General features: G+C 29.5%; 1 protein-coding gene across 1 annotated transcript in view; it reads left to right on the forward strand.

Moving 5' to 3' along the window:
* The window catches only part of LOC126554047 (uncharacterized), a 49,170-nt gene that overhangs the window by 2,119 nt on the left and 28,612 nt on the right, over positions 1-18,439 (forward strand). The window contains exons 3-6 of the mRNA XM_050209161.1: positions 10,598-10,627; positions 12,429-12,574; positions 15,675-15,792; positions 17,966-18,225. Of these exons, the coding sequence (XP_050065118.1) occupies positions 10,598-10,627; positions 12,429-12,574; positions 15,675-15,792; positions 17,966-18,225 (554 nt within the window). The remainder of the gene's footprint in view (positions 1-10,597; positions 10,628-12,428; positions 12,575-15,674; positions 15,793-17,965; positions 18,226-18,439) is intronic.

Below are 18,439 nucleotides of genomic sequence, written 5' to 3' on the forward strand. Positions count from 1 at the left end.
ACAATAATAGGCCGTGAGTCGGGTCACCAAAATACCTCATAGCGCACCAATATTTACAGACCAAACCATATGATGTGGTAGTATGCGGGAGAAGTAAATTGATGTATAGTATGTATATATTTGTGCAAAATAAGAACTGATAACAAAGGGTAACTCAGTGATAGATATAAAATTAACAGTTTCTAACTAATATCAATCCATCCTTCAGAAATAGACAAAGCGTCTTCAGCATACTGTTTCGTGCGATCTCTTTTTCGTTGAACAACAGTTAGTGTTCATCCTGAAAGGCATCGTTTTTGATCTTTATAATAATATAATTTTAACTGATTTAATGTCAGGAATTATTGTTCTTGAGTTGATATCTAATTTTAGATATAATTTAAAAATCGTAATAACCAACTAAAATTTAAAATCCTCAAGATTGTGATACCTTAATTGACGATTAAATGAGTAATTGGGGTTCATATAATTCTAGACGTGAAATTATGGGAATTTTTATTGTAGCTATTATCGTTCTTGAATAGAAAATTTTTGATTGCCATTCATCATTTTTAGATTTACCATACATAAGCATCAGAAAATACATGTAGTTCAAACATATCAACCATGCCAGACTTAGCCTTCTTTGGAATTCATAAATCCTCTAAATATTCAATTTGTGTATCGTACTGTTTCAATCTATGCTCTATGTAATCCAAAACTTAGTGTAGTGTATTTTAAACAGCCATAACTGATGAAGCAATATCTTTCCTTTAATTAATACAAAAGTATGAAATCCAAGAATGTCAACAAAAAACTATAATATGACTATCTTAGTTACCATATCAACATTAATTTGTTTGGTAACATTAAATCGCAATTCATCTGCATGTGGTTTCCAAATTAAACCTAAAGATTTTACGGTTTATTTGAATATATTTTTAGCACAAACAAGAAATATTTAATGTCTTTTCCAGTTTATTTTTACATCTAGACCCAAGAGCAGCTGGAGCTACTTGCGAGATGGTAGTTTTACATAATCTATGATTGAAATAATCTCGCCTTTTACAGTTTTTATATTTTTTAAAGTCTCATCCTCAGTCATACGATTTTCCACGTAGGATCAGTATGGATTGAGAATCACATAGAAGTTGCTTTAGCTTTTGTAATACTAAAAAATTTTAACACCAAGTTATTTATTATGAATGTAGGTGGTGTAGTAACATACGTAACAGTGACTAGGTAATAGCTTAGATTAAATATACTATAGATAGCCTACCGGTATAGAAGATAATGGAAACACATAAATTAATAATACAACATCTCAATAGATAGCATACGCATTTGTGTAGTATCTAAAAATATATTACAAATAAAATCGAATAGAAAATAAAGATTTCCTGTGCGGGGGAGGGGGGTATGACTGGGATTCGACCGGTTTAGACTAAAAATAAATTGCGATACAGAGTAAATAAATAATGAAATAATATAAAATATACAGACTATATAATCGTCAACGCTTCCAAAACAACTCTATAGTTGTTGTAGACAAAAATAATAAATATTAATAAGACATAATTAAATTATAATATTGGAACATTTGCAAATCTGCGCGACCCGTAACAATAGTTTTTAACACTTCAATTAGTATAATGTTATCATGGCTACAAAAGGCAATAAAAGTATGTTTTTTAACTGTGGCAAAAGTAAAAGAAATGATAAAAATACACGGTTATTCCGTTTTTCCCAAAATCAAGACCCTGCAAAGAATGGGTTAAATAGTCAGGTTAGTTGGTTGAATAACAAACAATTAAAAAAGTGAATTATTATTCTTTTTAAAAAATTTAAAAATTCGGTTTCGATTAGCTTTAGAAACGATCAAATATTATTTTAGATTTTATTATTACACGCCAATATATTCAATAAATGGTAACGTTGCACGATATTCATCTGATCTGAATCGAGCGCATATGGGCTTTGATTCAGGGGCGCAAATGGGTTGCGCTGGGATGATCATATGGTCCACGTCTAGCAGTATCAAATAATTGCTATCTACACAAATAAAATAAAACGAGTTTAAATTATTTTGGCTCAACATAGTACATTTAATTTGTATGTAGTTTTGATGAAATGACTCTAATGTCATAAACAAAAATCGCATTAAAAAATTCATTTAAAAACTTGTTTGTATTTTAAATTCTGAACGAAGCGATTGAATTGATTGTACAATGATGTGGGTTTTTTTTTTTGTTTTTGCATTTGTACAGCATAACTATTGTTGAAATAATTCTTCAATTTCAAACTTCAGGGGAGGTTTTCTTGGTGCATTTTAGAGGCTAAATTTTTCTAGTAGTTTTCAAAAAAAAAAATAGTGACGGAAAACTGTAATTTTTTCACAAAATCAATTTTTGACAAAATCGATTATTTAGTTGTAATTTAAAAACTAAACACTATGTAATGTATATATTTGAAATTTTGATTAAATGCTTGTATTAATGTTATCGATGTACAGTTAAATTTTCAAAATATTTTTGTTTTAGCTATTTATTTATCTATTTGTTTAACTGAAAATTTAAATTTTTTTCTGAGTATTTTTTTTAAGTGTCGAAAAAAAATTTTGGGTGCCAAAAAAAACTTAAAAGGTTAACATTTAAAAAAAATGTTTCTTATAAGTGGTTCTTGTAGTAGTTAAAAAAAAATCATTCACACAATTTTTTTATAAGCATTTAAATTTTTTTGAAGTATGTCAAAGTTGTGAAAATATAATGTTTGTAGTTGAAAATTCATAATATTTTTTTATTTTTTATGATGTATGTTTTTTTTTTTGTGTCTGTGTACAGCATAACTAGTCGAAATAATGCTCCAATTTCAAAGTATGGGGGTGGTTTCCGTTGTAAAAATGAATATTATAGAGTATTACAGAGGTGAAAAGTTAACATTTTCCAACAGTTTTTTATATTATACTACTCTTTGACATTTTTGATATTTATATTGTACACATCTTTACATGTAGTTTGATGATAGAATGATATTATTGATTATTTGATTATTTAGATTATTATTATTATTATTATTATACCATATTTTATATCAATATTATTTTTATTTTTTCTATTTTAATTAATTAACACTTTACATAATTACTAGTTACTACGTAGGTAAAAAACTTATATTTATATAATATACTTTATGTATATAATAGTACAAAGTGTCCGCGTTCTGCAATGTACCTTTTTACCAGACCGTACTATGTGACCGCGTTTCGCACTTTTAATGCCTGACCGACGACCGTACAAAGTGACCTAGAATCTTTCGGCACGGCTGTTTCGGCGCGAGGAAATTTCTGCGCGGTGTTTTTTTTTTAAATTAACTATTACTATTATGAAAAATAATCTTAATAAAATTGTCAATACCTAGTGCAATCCTACCAAATATATCTGTTATCGTGTAACGTAAGAACCGACTATATGTCTATATAGGTAAAATAAAAGTATAGGTTATTAACCCACAGCAGTTAAGATAAAGTGATGATTATGTATACGTGTAGTGTATGAACTGTAAAGCAATCAGTGTAATCCAAAATCTATATCTTCAGATAATCTTATAATCTTTAGAAGATAATTATATAAGTCAAACTAACCGTAATGGTCGAGGAAGAAGAAATGCGTATTTTCTAATCCAGTTCTCGACCTATCATCATTGCTGCACAAAAATTTATACTTACTTAAAATGTCTATTTTATTATCGAACCGCGAACGTGAAATTTTTGTACTAGACGGTTTCATGTATATCTTCGACAAATTTAATTTTAACCGTACAAAGCGATTTTGGAGGTGTCGCAATAAAGATATATATGTAATTGTTGAATTCATACAGGAATCGATGATTATATTATACAAAAACAAATTAACGACCATACTCATGATTCTGAAGCGGCTAAAATTGAAGTAGTGGCTGAAATTACAAAAATTAAGACACATGCACTTCAAACAATGGAGCCTACATCAGTTGTAATAAACCAGTGTTTCCCAACCATTTTACCACCACGGACCTTTTTCGATAATATTTTATATGTCGCGGACCACCTCAATTTTACGCAAACTAGGAAGACCTTTTTTTTTTGCTCATTAACAAGAATACACAAAATTTATCGAAAAATGTAAATTTTTATTATTTTACTGTACCCTTATTACCCTGATACCTACACACTTATAAAAGAAGAAAATACTTATCGGTCGTCGGCAGAAACAACGATAAGATAACCGTATATTATGGTAAAATAAAATATTTTTCGCTGTTTAAAAAAAAAAAATAATTTTTAATAGAAAACGAAGAAAGGTACCGCGGATCACCTATGACTGGCCCACGGACCACCGGTTGGGAAACACTGTAATAAACGAATGTGTTGGATCTTTATCCGAAGCAGCTAAAGTAAGTACAAATTTCAGACAGCTTTTTGTTTTTACTAGGCCCGTTAATTTAATTTTAGGAACCATAATGTAGTTTAGCATATGAAAGCTAATTAAAAAAAAATATTACATACATTTATATATTTTTATTAAATTATTTAAAAAGATATTCATTGTTGTTTGAATTCAGGCCACTTTGCCAAGTAATTCAACTTTAAAAAAAAACGATTTGCCGAAAACGTAAAGAAATCCAAATGGCACCACATAATCCAGTCGACCTAACTACACTAGACATCCCACCCACGTATACTATGTATTCTTCATCAAACGGTAATAAGGAAATATTTTTACAAAGTGTGTAACGAGAAATCGTTTATACTGCCAATAATTACGCCAATAATACCACTACCACTACCAGTGGAGTACGGCCGAACTAAAAAGTCTGCGGCGCGCACACTACTTCCACACTACGCGCGCAACAGATAGCGCTATTGCGCTCACACTTTTACTTAACTGGCGTGGACGGACGTTTTACCATATTTAAAGGTCGTCCGCCGGCCAATAATTATTAGGAACATCATCGGAGTCGATTAACAAATGCTTAGTGCATATACACGGTAGCAGAAACTACGGATAAATGAACGGAACACGACAAAACGTCGTAGTGGATTCCGGAACAACTGCTGCCCGAGAAGCACGTGACTAGGCATAAATACGACCCGTCGATGGTCAAAAAGCAAGTTATTCTCCTTTCCGATTAGCTAGTTATAGTATGACGGAGATGGTACAGAGGAATACAGCTTGTCTGTATTAACGCCCTGTATCGTGGTCTCCGAAGTACTATAACTACTAATCAACAGCGATCCGACCGTCGACAACGCCGACCAAGCCCAACAGCGATCCGACCGCCGACACCGCCGACTAGGACCAAGCGCAACAGCAATCCAGTCACCAACGCTGCCGATAACCCCGACTTCCGACCGTCTATCTTTGTATACGGACTACGGCAGTACCGTAGCAGTATACCTATACAGAGATAGACGTGTTTTCCTTTCCACGTCCCTCTGGTGGTATTGTGTACGGACTACGGCAGTACCGTAGTAGTATACCTACACAATATCATCCAGACCAACCATTCCCCGCCAGCTGATCACACCCCTTGGACACCGTGAGTCAGACATACACTATTCTATATCTATGTTATTGTATCACATATATGTTTTATGTTCTTTTTATTATATGCTCGAAGAGAAAAAACACATTAAAAGAAAATATTGTAATCTTCTATTAACTGTTACAACTATTGTTTTGTGTTTAAATAAAGTATATGTAAATGACAATTTAAAGAAAATCACGTGTAAAAGTCATTTCGTTACAAGTGATAGTGGTCCAGGTTCTAACAGAATATTAATTTTGCTCGATCTAAGAGCCTTGATATTTTGGAAAATTCGAGCGTTTGGTACATGGATGGTACATTTAAAGTTGCACCTTCATTATTCAGTCAAGTATATGTAATATTAGCTGAATATTTACATGGTATACTGCCTATGGTTTATATTTTACTCCCCGATAAACAATCAGTAACATATGTTTTTAATGTTGAAAAATTTAAGACCGGCTATAAATCAATAAAAAAAGCATTTACCAATGTTAAAATATATGGGTGTTTATTTCATTTGTCGAACAATTTTAAAAAGCAAGTTGGTGCATTAAATCTCACAACTCGATATAACAATGATGCTGATTTTTCTATATCAGTTAAAACGATAATTTCATTAGCATTTGTAAAAATAGAAAATCTTGATTTTGCAGTTGATTTATTAGCTCAAAATCTTGATGAAAATTAAATTATTTATTAGAATGGTTCGAAGATAATTATATAGGTCGAATTAACCGTAATGGTCGGGGAAGAAGAAATGCGCGTTTCCCTCCAGAAATTTGTAATTTATATGATAAAGTCTTAAATTCAGAAAATAGAACAAATAATCATGCCGAGGCAGCAAATAGGAAGTTGAATATTGAAATAGGAGTGTGTGGCCCAACAAATTGGACATGTATAAATTGCCTAAGAAGGGTTTAAACAGGTCACGATGTTTTTATGGCGCAACTAACCGCTAGAGGGAGACCCCTAAAAAATTTAAAAAATATACCGACCTAAATTATCGATTACATAAAATAGTTAGTGAATATAATATAAGAAATTGTATAGACTATTCAAAGGGAATCGCTCATAATATTTCTTTAAAATAAATTTCAATTGTATATTATTAACATTTTTAAAGTATTATTAATTCATTTTTTTTGACTATTTAAAGGGAATCGCTAATAATATTTTTTTTAAATAAATTTCAATTGTATATTATTAACATTTTTAAAGTATTATTAATTCATTTTTTTAAATAATTATAAAATCATTAGGTATCATAATTTATATTTTAACCGTGTAATCATGTATTATAAAACATATAAAACTTTATTGTTATGTTATTTATTTTGTATTTTTAAAATTTATTGTAATATTCAAATAATGATATATTATTATTTGTTTTGTATTTTTAGATTTTATGTGAGTTAATAACCAACATGTTTAAACTGCCGCCTTTTCCTATCGGGACTTTACCATCGGCGCGCGCGATACCGCACGATAACACGACGAATCTCGAACTTTGGACTCCTTCCCCGCCCATGCCCACGACCTGGACGGCTCGGACGTCGTCTCCGTGCCGCCTGTCTGTCTGCGTTCCGACGGTGCCGAACTACAACGGCCCGTGCGCCTTAGGTATCTTTTTATACTCGTGTGTGTGGCGTGTGCCGTAACATTTTTTTTGGTTTGGCCGTGTTTAGGTGTTACGTCCGCAAGTCGCAAGTATCTCGTTGAACTTGAGACAACAATAGTTGTGCGTGATTATTGCCGTGGTGTTTCGGTCGCTGTTCGGAGGATTTGGTACATATTGCGATTTACTCCGACAACCACGTGTGCGACGTAATCTCAGCTCACGGAAATACTGATATTGATGGTGTAAACTCCGTCGTCTGTGTGTATCGTTCCTATTAAATTGAGCACTCGAGTGCACACACCCTGTCGTGTTGGATAATTGCGATTTGGACGTTGTCGGTTGTCCGTTACAATTTGAAGAATTACTCGTCGGTGTCACCGCCGCTGCCGTGAGGTCATTGACCATTGTGCCGCCGCCGTCAACAGCTGATGTCATTGTGCTATCACCTGCCGCCGTCGCCGACGTTGTCATAATATTGTAATCTCACCGCCATCACCGCCGTGGTATCGTTACTATTGTTTTATGTTTTATAATAATTGTCCATAAGACATATTATTATTATTAAAATTATAATTATTATTCGCTGACCGACAAAGAGACGTCTTTAACGGTAGTAACTCTGTAAATATTACTTACGTTCATTATTATTATTCATTTCTATATTATACATTATTATTATACAATCAAATATTGTGTTAACATTCAATAGGTATTAAGAAATCTGTGTCACCTCACCCCCATACCGATGCGAGTCGTCGTAGCTAACCACCATATCTCGTAGGAGTTACGTCGGCGTTGAACACTACACCTTTATCTTACATATATAATCGGTTTTTACGTTATACGATAACAGCTATATTTGGTAGGATTGTACTGTTGATGATTTTATAAAGATTATTTTTCATAATAGTAATAGTTAATTAAAAAAAAAAAACGACGCGCCGAAATTTCCAGCGCCGAAACTGCCGTGCCGAAATGTCCGATTCCCTTTGAAAGGGCGTTCTAGTACGGGATTGGTTAAATTGAGTCCCGGGGAAAAACAGTTGTAGCATGCACTCTATAAAAATAAATTTCATTATTATCAAAGACCGGATTTATATGCATTTTAAAATTAAAAATATGAAAGCAAACATGTACTAAAAAAAAGTCAAAATATGCAAGAAATAGATGTAAAACATACAGAATAAAATTTCAATTTCAATTTTTATTACATTTTATATTTAATTTTAATTTTGCTGTGATAATTATCTATAAGTTTTTTTAAAATTTTTATAAACAAAAAGTGAAATATATAATATAACAAATATGTATTACAAATATGTAATTTGTTAAATTATTGTAATTTAATTTTTAATCATTGATATTTTGTAAAAAATATTTTATTAAAATTGAATTGTAGATAGGTACTTATACATTGGTGATATACTGGTATGAATAGGAAAAAAGTACGAACAATTTAATGTAGTATGTTAAGTAGAAAAACAATAACCTAACCTATTTTTAAGTCTGATATTCTTTGAGACTTGAAAATATATTTGACTTCATTTATACGATATTGTTATTTTTATTAACAATAATAAAATTATAATTATTAATACGAGTATTGTCTTTAGAAATGTTTATAAAAATGAATATTACCTAAATATTTTTAACATTTTCACCAGTATTTTATAAAATGTAATAAATTATATTAGCTTTATGCCATTATATTTGTCTAAATTATTATTATTATTATTATTTTTTACTATTAAGGTACCTGGTTTAACAATAATTTAAAAAAATTTATAATTAGGTTACACTTTTGTAAAATAAAAGTAGTATGCTACTCTCATTACCCGTTCTATGAAAGAAAAAATAATATTGTTTTATTAGATATTAATAATTGACCACTTAATAAGTATAGTTATTACTCATTATATATGTATATAGTTAGACATAATTATTATATAATAACTAGGGCTAGGATTTATATGCATTTGCATGTTTTTTTCCTTAAGTCCAAATTTAATGGTTGTCAGATTTGTCCATGATTTGGCTAATTCTCGTTTAAATAGAACCAATTTATTTTTGCTTATTTTTGCATATTTTGAACACAATGCATATAATTGCATATTTATAGATTTTTGGAATTTTGACTTTTTTTTAACTTAAATTTTCAAATTTTTATAATTTATTGTTAATTTTAAATGGTGTTTTTTTCATAAAATCGATAATTTTTGGTTTATCCGTCGAATTATTGTAAATATAAAGTATAAATATTATCTATCTAAGAAATCGATATTGATTAACTCCAGGATAAATCGCATTATTTAAAATATGCACCAATAACATCGTGTGATGTGGAAAGGAGTTTTAGTCAGTATAAATCTATTTTACGTTCAAATCGCTGGATGTTTGTATTTGAAAATTATTGAAACAACACATTATAGTAGCATGTAATAATGATATAATATAAACTAATATTCAATATTTTAATGTAATAATAATACAATTTTGAATTATGATAAATAATAATACTCTAGAAATAATAAAAATTTGTTTTTGCATATTTTTGCATATTTTGGTAAATAAAATGCATATTTTACAACTTTTTATTGCATATAAATCCTAGCCCTAATAATAACTATAATATTTATATTTTAATGCCTGTTGTCACAAGTAAAGTTTTAAAGTTTACCAACATGTATTTTACTAAGAATACATAGTAATTAATTATTACCTAGTTTATAAATTATATACTTTTATGTCAGTTGCCTTTTAAAAACTAGATACAAATACACACTGATTATCATTGGAACGGTAATATAATATGACCACTTATATTAGTCTTATTACGATCATTCAGTGTAGGATGTCGAAACTGTACAAGTTTTTTGTTTTACAATTGTCGCGTTTGACGAAATTCCGTTAGGTTATGCGAAATAACTAATACTTAGAACGATCCTATGGTGGACGGGGGTCCATTAGTACTATTCCGCCGGGCATGGGCGTAGGTAGGAAATATTTTCATAGGTGGTTTGATATAGGTATACATTCAATTTGATATACAATATTTATTTTAAAATTGTTTTATCTTTTAGTTAGTTTCTGAGATTATCTAGTACTTACAAAAAATGCAAACAAAATTGCTGTATATTATATAAATTATCTACATATACTTAATATATATACCTATACACTACCTATATACTTAATCAATATAATAATTATTATACACATAAAACATTGATGAAAGTTTGACGAAAATTTTTATTTCAAGAACTTGGTATTAATTTTATGTTGTGTGGAGGTTTAAACTAATAGAGATATTGTGAAATTATAACCTTGAAGATACACTAATAAATAACGTATAATCTATATATAACAATATCCTAATACTATAAAAAAAAATGATATATTTAAAGACAATTTAGTGTTTGTTTTTGATTACAGGAAAATCATTGATCTTAGATGATACTGTTCGTAAGTATTTTTATTTATTGCATAATATATTAAACATTCTATTAATATAAATAATGTTTTTGTTTATTACACATAACTAGCTGTCCCGACATGGCGTTCCCCGTGTATTAGTTTATTTTTTGGCATTTTCGTGTCGTGTGTTAGTATTTACTGTAATATTAAAAGTATGAAGTATCTATATTGATATTCGAAAGTGTTCGAAAGTGTCTATTATACATCGTAAAATACTTATTACTCAGTCAATTTATACGAATTAAAAAATAAAAATGGATAAAGATCTGTGATTAATATAATTTTTAGACATTATATTACGTTTAGGTCTCAATTCCAAATACATTATAAACACTTTTCATTATATTGTCACTTTCTATTAAAGCTACTGTATATACTATGTAGCTATATAAAATCTATGCAAACTTTTAAGAGCCCCTCTTTTACCCCCTTAGAGGTTGAATTTTGAAAAATTATTTCTTAGTGTGCCCCTACATTGCTTAAAGAACCTTTGTACAAGATTTCAAGTCTCTAGACCCAGTGATTTAGTCTGGGCATTGAAGAATGAATAGAGGTGGTCTCCTATATGTATATAGATTATATAATTATAATATATACATTTAATTGTGTATCTAATAGTAACGTTATCTTATATAAAACTAATTTCTAACTTAATATATTCATGTATACGAGGGTTGTTATGCCCAGATAGATATAAGTACTCCTTTGAACTATGCACATTCAAATAAACAAATCACTAATTATTGTTATTTGTAATTATGTATTATGAACGTTAATAATATTATTACATTTATAATAATATTTACTTTTTCATACACATTATACACTACAATAATGATAGTATGATCAGCTAATAAATAATTAAACTGAAAATGTGTACCAATTGTGAATGAAGTTCACCATTTAAATATAATTTAAAGACTACGAACTATGGGTGAAGAAATTTAATCAATCCAATATCTAAAAGAATAAGTGGGAAGTACATGAGTTTATTCTTAATTAATATACACGTACCAAATGAATATACTAAATGTAAAAAATACCCGTAGAAGAGCATTTATAACAATGATGTAATAAAAATATTTTACGAAATACCAAAAATCATGATTACAATCATTCACTTCAATTCCAAGTATAGTTCGTTTGTTTGTTTGTTTTTTTTTTTTTTATTAAAAATCTATGTTTAATATTCACACAGAAAACACAACAAGTAAATTGAATACTACTCGTCTATAATAATACTAATAGTTGTATTAATTGTCTTGAAGGCGGAAAACCGTCTATCAATAATATCTCCTGTGTTAGGCAAGGCCCATCTATTGACCATTTTATTTTTAATCACATTGGAGGGTTGCTGTGGTTGGTTATAGAAGACATACGGGAAATAAAAGGGTTTTGGCTTGAATGAAACTTTTTGTAGTGTCGAGTGGTTATTTCATTGACTGTTGAGATTCGTAGATCCTTGTGTAGTGCGTCGATGGTCATATACCATTAGGTTAGACTGGAAAGCTTGTATCGGTCTTATATTAATCAGTTTAGCTTGGCCCCAGATTTGAATAATAAGATTTTTTTAAAATATTATTTATAAACTTACTTGTTTTATTGCAATGTGTTCGATATATTTGATAAACTCTACTACTTGTCACAAAACTGTGTTGCTTACGTAAAATAGGTATACACCAGCAATCATATTATTATACCTATTAAAGTTGTCAGAACAAAAGCAAATTTCATGTTTTTTTAAAAATTATTTTTTAGTTATAAAACTAGGGTTGCATTTCATTTTCAGCAATTGAACAACTATGGAGTGAACTTCTTGAAACTGGAACTGACACTTATAGAATTAAATTTCATAACAAATTAATAAACCGATACAAAAAATACAACAAAAACGGTTTATTTGCAAGAATACATGAAAATATTACGGGAAAGAAAGTAAATAAAAAATGAACATTATAAATATATACAATAATCAATAAATGTCACTAACACATAAACACACATGAATATATATATTATTTCTATGTATAAATATACTTAAATGTAGATTGCCTACACAAAAAATAATGAATAACCTTTAAAAATGGCAAAAAATTCCAACTTAAAACGATTAATTTTATAAAAACAACTTGATATTTGATTCTATTGTTATTTCTTAACACATATTTCTTAGCCTTTGTTCATATTTATTTTATTTTATTTTTTTTGAACTGTACCAAGTTTGATACTTAAAAATTTAATAACTGCTTGTGAATTTGGTTTATGGCGAGCTCAAAAAATAATTTAATATTAAATAATAAACTTTTTTTTTAAAAAAAGGTAGGATATGTTTATATTAAAAATATATTGGGGGAAATTGTCCTAGTAGACCGAAAACAGTCTTTAGGAAAATTTCCGGAGGGGGTGGAGGTCCGCAATTCTTGTAGTGCAAATGCTTTTGATTTTAACACAGATAATGAAAATAATAGGTACATTAGGTTTAAAATATTCAGAACCAACTAAAACAGGAGAAATACTTGGTTCAAAAATTGGAAATAGTAGAAATGTGTGAGAATAGATTTATTTTCATGTGTAGGAATCGGTTATAATGATTGTTGTGTTAATATGCCTGCTACTCGTATTATTGCATTTTAATTGTCCTCGTGAAGATAAACAGAACCAATTAAATCTTGCTTGTCTTTTAATATGTCTATTTGATAAACTAATTGTGATATGTGACATACATCAGTTGTATCATCAAATAAAATACAGTTTTATTTAGCCTTCTGTATTCGATTAAATACAATTTAAAGAACTTCAATGTCACAATCATTTATTAATTAATTTGTCGATATTTTATTAACATTAAAAGTGTAATTATTTTTAGCTGTCATTAAATGATTTTCCAAAACTATATTTTCATTATCTATTCGGAACCTTAATAATGAACGAAAATTCTCTTCAATTGCAATAATTCATATTAAGTAATGAACTGCCAATCAGGTAGCCTCTTATAGGTAACTATATTCTGTTATCTAGGTACTATTAAATACTATTTTTATTATTGGAACAAGTCTTTCTCTATTTTCATTTTTCAAAAACTTGCTGTATACGTAAAGTTTCAACTAGTTTCTAATATCGTATGTTGAATTTTTATATACTTAAATGGATGATTCACCTTCAACTATTGCCAACTTATGATACTGAGTTTGAGAATTAAAGTCTACGTCTCCATGTTTCCTTAATAAATTAGCAAATTTTATTAAGAATTTATTCACCAATTTTTAACAGATATTGTTTTTACCTAGTAGAATATCATTACTAAAACTGACGCAACTTTTCCAAAAAAGACCCTTTTTCACATCGGAATAAACTAACTAAGAATAAATTGATAAATGTGATGATTGTAACCTAACTTTTCCAGGGGTGAGGACCTAGTGATTTTTAAAAATCATAAACTTAGTAAAATCATTAATAGTATGTATGTGATCTATAAAGTTACTAATATCATAATTTTCAGATAAAGTAGTATATTCAAATCTGTTTGGAAACAATATCGTAAAAATTTATTCTTTGTTGCAAAATCTAAGATTTATATTTAAAATCAACATAGGTATTTTGAGTGATCAAAAAAATGTTTTTATTTAATGTTAATATACTTAAAAAAAATGATTTGAATAAGTTACCTATCCAAATACTGTTTTTATCTCCAACACCGTTGTTTACAATAAATGATGAACACCTTTTCTTATTTATAGTTCATAAGAATTGTATCGAAATTTATTAACTAGTAGATTATTTTCTTATTCATTGAAATTATATCACTTAAAGTGATTTGATATTTATAAAAAAACGTTTAACAAGGAAAGGTTTAATATTTGGGGTTTTATGGGTAGACTTACAGTATGGTAGAACCTTTGGTAGTGCTACTGGCGGGATGACTGTCTCTATTATGACTATGGTCGTCTTAAGCGTTTGCAACCGGTGAAGGCACTGTGGACGGCGGCTATGGCGGTCTCGAAGGCGGCGCAGTACGGAGGCGAAATGGTAGTTACTCGTCTGATTTAGTTTGGACCAATATTAATTTAGTCCCTAAATCAGAGGAGTAAGTTTGACGGTGGTCGAACTACTTCGGACGGCGGTCTCGAAGGCGGCGAGGCGTAAATACGATGATTCACTTTACCGGGACCCGTCACCAGTTTCAACCAACTATAGATGACTCCATGTAAACTGTTTGTCGCCGGTAGAGTGAATCGGAACCGATACTGTCGATTTTTGCAGCTGTGTATATTTGTATGCTGTTCTGGCATTCTCCGCGTAGTAATAATGATCGATGGCAATTGCGGTTTTTGGTGGTATCTGTTGGTATAGTTTTCGCGGAGCACGCTGTAATATTATGGTAGTACATGATTAAGGTGACGCTTAATGTATATGTACCATCAGATTACTGGTAACAGGATTTTGATCAATTAGTACTGCTGGTACAACGTCGTTCACGCTATCTAGTGTGGGTGCCCGGCACATGTTATTGGGCACTGCACGCATATTAATACGCATACGGTTGACTGGTAGCGCGTTGGCGCGCGATTGCGGCACCCGTCGATCGTATCAGTTTCAATTTTCTGCACCGTACGCGATGTTTACTATGGTTGTGCGCGCTATTGTGCGAATGGTAAAATGGTCTCGTTACACCGTATTTACTTTAGCTGTGGGAGTTTTAAACAATAATTTATGATGAAGTTACACCCAATCATTAAATTATAAATAAATGAACAAACATCAATTAACATATACAATTATCTAGTAAAATATAACATACTTGGTAACAATAAAATATTTAATTATAAAATGTACGAGTGTCTTCAAAAAAATTATTTGGTTTAGTTTAAATAAATTTTACCTAGATACCCACTGAGTTTTATGAAAAAAAAAAATTATGAGCATTATATATGGATATATGATAAATTAAACTAATAAATGTTTTTATTTTATAAGTTATGTATGTATTACGAATGTATACTAATATAATAATTATGGTAAACAAAATTATTTTTAGAAAAACTTATCAGAAGAGTATAAAGAGTATATGGTATTAATTCAATCGTACTATAATGCTGCAAGTACATATTATTTTTCTAAGAACTATCAATTTGCATATAAAGTGGTCACTGATGGTAAATATTATAACACACATATATATATTATTAATATTGTTAATTGGATAATATAAAATAAAAAATAGGATATTATTTTTTTTCTAATTTTTAAATTGATCAATTTGATTAAACCAATCTAAAATATTTTTAAAAGAAAAAATAATTTTTTTTTTAGTTTTTCGGGATAATTCATTGTAGATTTTGTAAGATATAATTGAGGACATAAATAATTTCTGTCAATAAAAAAAAGCAATCAATTTAAGTATCGTGGTTATTTATATTCTCAAATTCTGAACGTGGCGATGAAAGTTTTTATTTTACAATGAAGTGTGTGTACAGTGTACACAATACGTTGTGGATACAATGATTCGATTTTGAATTCTGTCATCAAAGATGTTCCCTTAGTTATTTTAAATTAAATAAAAAAAAATATTTTCTGTGTTATATGATTATTATAAAAAATTATATTTTTACAAAATTCCTTAAATTCACGAAAATGTAGATATCATTCTACAATTGAACACTTATAAAATGAGTAATTTGTCTTGAATTTTTAATAAAAAGTCCATTTTAAGTATATCACACTGAAATCAAAAAATCTGATAAATAAACATTTAAAATCTTATTTTATATATGAGAGTTGTGAAAAAAATTAAGGTTCGCTCATTTCCTTCATTTATAAAACTTTTTTTTTATTTAAATTTAAAAATACACCATTGGAAAGGCTTATCTCCTAGCTATTTTTCAACATATTTGCCAGATTTTTCTCTGTATATTTGTTGAAGACAAATCCACTTATGGTAACACACTTCAAAGAAGTCCTCTGTCAATAAATTGGTAGAGTAATTTTGTGACCGCTTCCCGCAACACTTCGTCCGTCTAGAATCATTGTCCACTCAAGTATTGCTTTAATTTTGGGAACAACTAGAAGTCACAAGGTGCAAGATCAAGGTTGTAAAGGTCATGTTCAACGAGATCCCAACCAAATTAGGTCCAAAATTAAGTCCTTGGTCCTACCCATCTTAGCCTAACCTAGCCTAACCCTAACCTTAATCTAACCTTTCAGTCAAAATCGTGTTGATTGATTTTTCACTAACCTCGGGTACCCGGGCAGCCAGTTACCGAATCGTTATCCTTCGATCTTCTAGCAGAATTCTCAATTTTCGCCATAACTTCGTTGGAATTCGCTTCATTGTTCATAGTGGATATCTCTGCGTCCTTTGGAGAACTCGTTATACCATAAGCGGACGTGTTGAACGCTGATGCATGCTTACTCATCAATTTTCATAAATTTTCTATGAATTTCAACTGGTGAAACTTTGTAGCATCTAAAATTAGATCACTGCATGAACTTCGCACATATCGATGACAACGATAAGAAGTTTCATCGCAAATGGTTGACAGGCCGGCATTGAATGCCGCAATGAGTTCAGCTAATGCGGGATATCGAGTAAGGGAATCAGTACACTTGGTGGTTTCCTATGAAGCACGTTTACAGCATTGGGAGCTATTTTTTAATACAACTCTATTTTAAATACTAAATTAAATTTAAACGATATTTAAACTATAAATAATTTAAATATCAATATCATTGATATTCATTATTTTTCTATAAAACTTAAACAATATTATTTTATTTTATGCAAACAATAATTTAATGTCATATTCAGATATAATTATTGATATTGAAAACTTTTGATATAAATTCAATTACTGATAAAATGGATATTTTGTATACTAAGGTAACTTAAAAATTAACACAAATTTGTTACAATGAAGTTAAAAGCATGTGGTTTCCTTAGAATTAGAGACAATGTATAGCTGAAGAAGGACTCTACCGCAATATAAAAAGCTAGTTTCTTGGAAACACAGAGACCTTTGATAAAACCACTAAATACTCTCTGATTGGCATAACCGTGTAGTATTTTTCAGCAGTATATGTTCACTAGCTACATCAGAAAATCACTTATTAACAAATTAATTAGGGCAATATTTAGTTAGTGATTTATGTTACCTTACTATACTATTACCTTTATTAATATTTAATTGTTTTCATTTATTGGAATACATATTGATTTGCATATTGTGCAGATTAGTCATATTATAAATGGGTGTTAGAATTCGATTTATTATTATTTTTTTTTTTTTAATATAAATGTAATTTTATTAAATATGGGATTTGTGTTTTCAGGTTTAAATTTTTTCAATTCAATAAGAGAAAAATTATATTCTAATGATTATAAAACACAAAAAAAACATGTAGATATATGGAATTTACTATTACTAACATTGAAATTAGATATAATGACTACTGAAGGAAACAATTTTGGAGATACTGGTAATGTAAGGATGGCAGTACGAGAAGAAGAAATAAAATTTGTTCAAATTGATTACGCTAAACCATTTCCCAGTTCAGCAGTATTATTGTTTCGAAGACATTTTTTAGATGATGTGAGTACATTTGATTTATAAAATATCAGTTAAATATTAACAAATGGCCAAGATTTGATTGAGAGCAGAGAGGGTACGGCCCTGGGCTCATATTTATCTCCAAAAGGCTACGTTATATTAGTTGCAGACGAATTATTCAAAGTCACAATTATAATATACCAATTGCGGATACTTCTTTGAGTTAGCCGAGTGATAATCATTTCACTTGATCAGT

This window comes from Aphis gossypii, unplaced genomic scaffold (assembly GCF_020184175.1).
Source record: "Aphis gossypii isolate Hap1 unplaced genomic scaffold, ASM2018417v2 Contig00409, whole genome shotgun sequence".
In the NCBI taxonomy this organism is placed as follows: domain Eukaryota; kingdom Metazoa; phylum Arthropoda; class Insecta; order Hemiptera; family Aphididae; genus Aphis; species Aphis gossypii.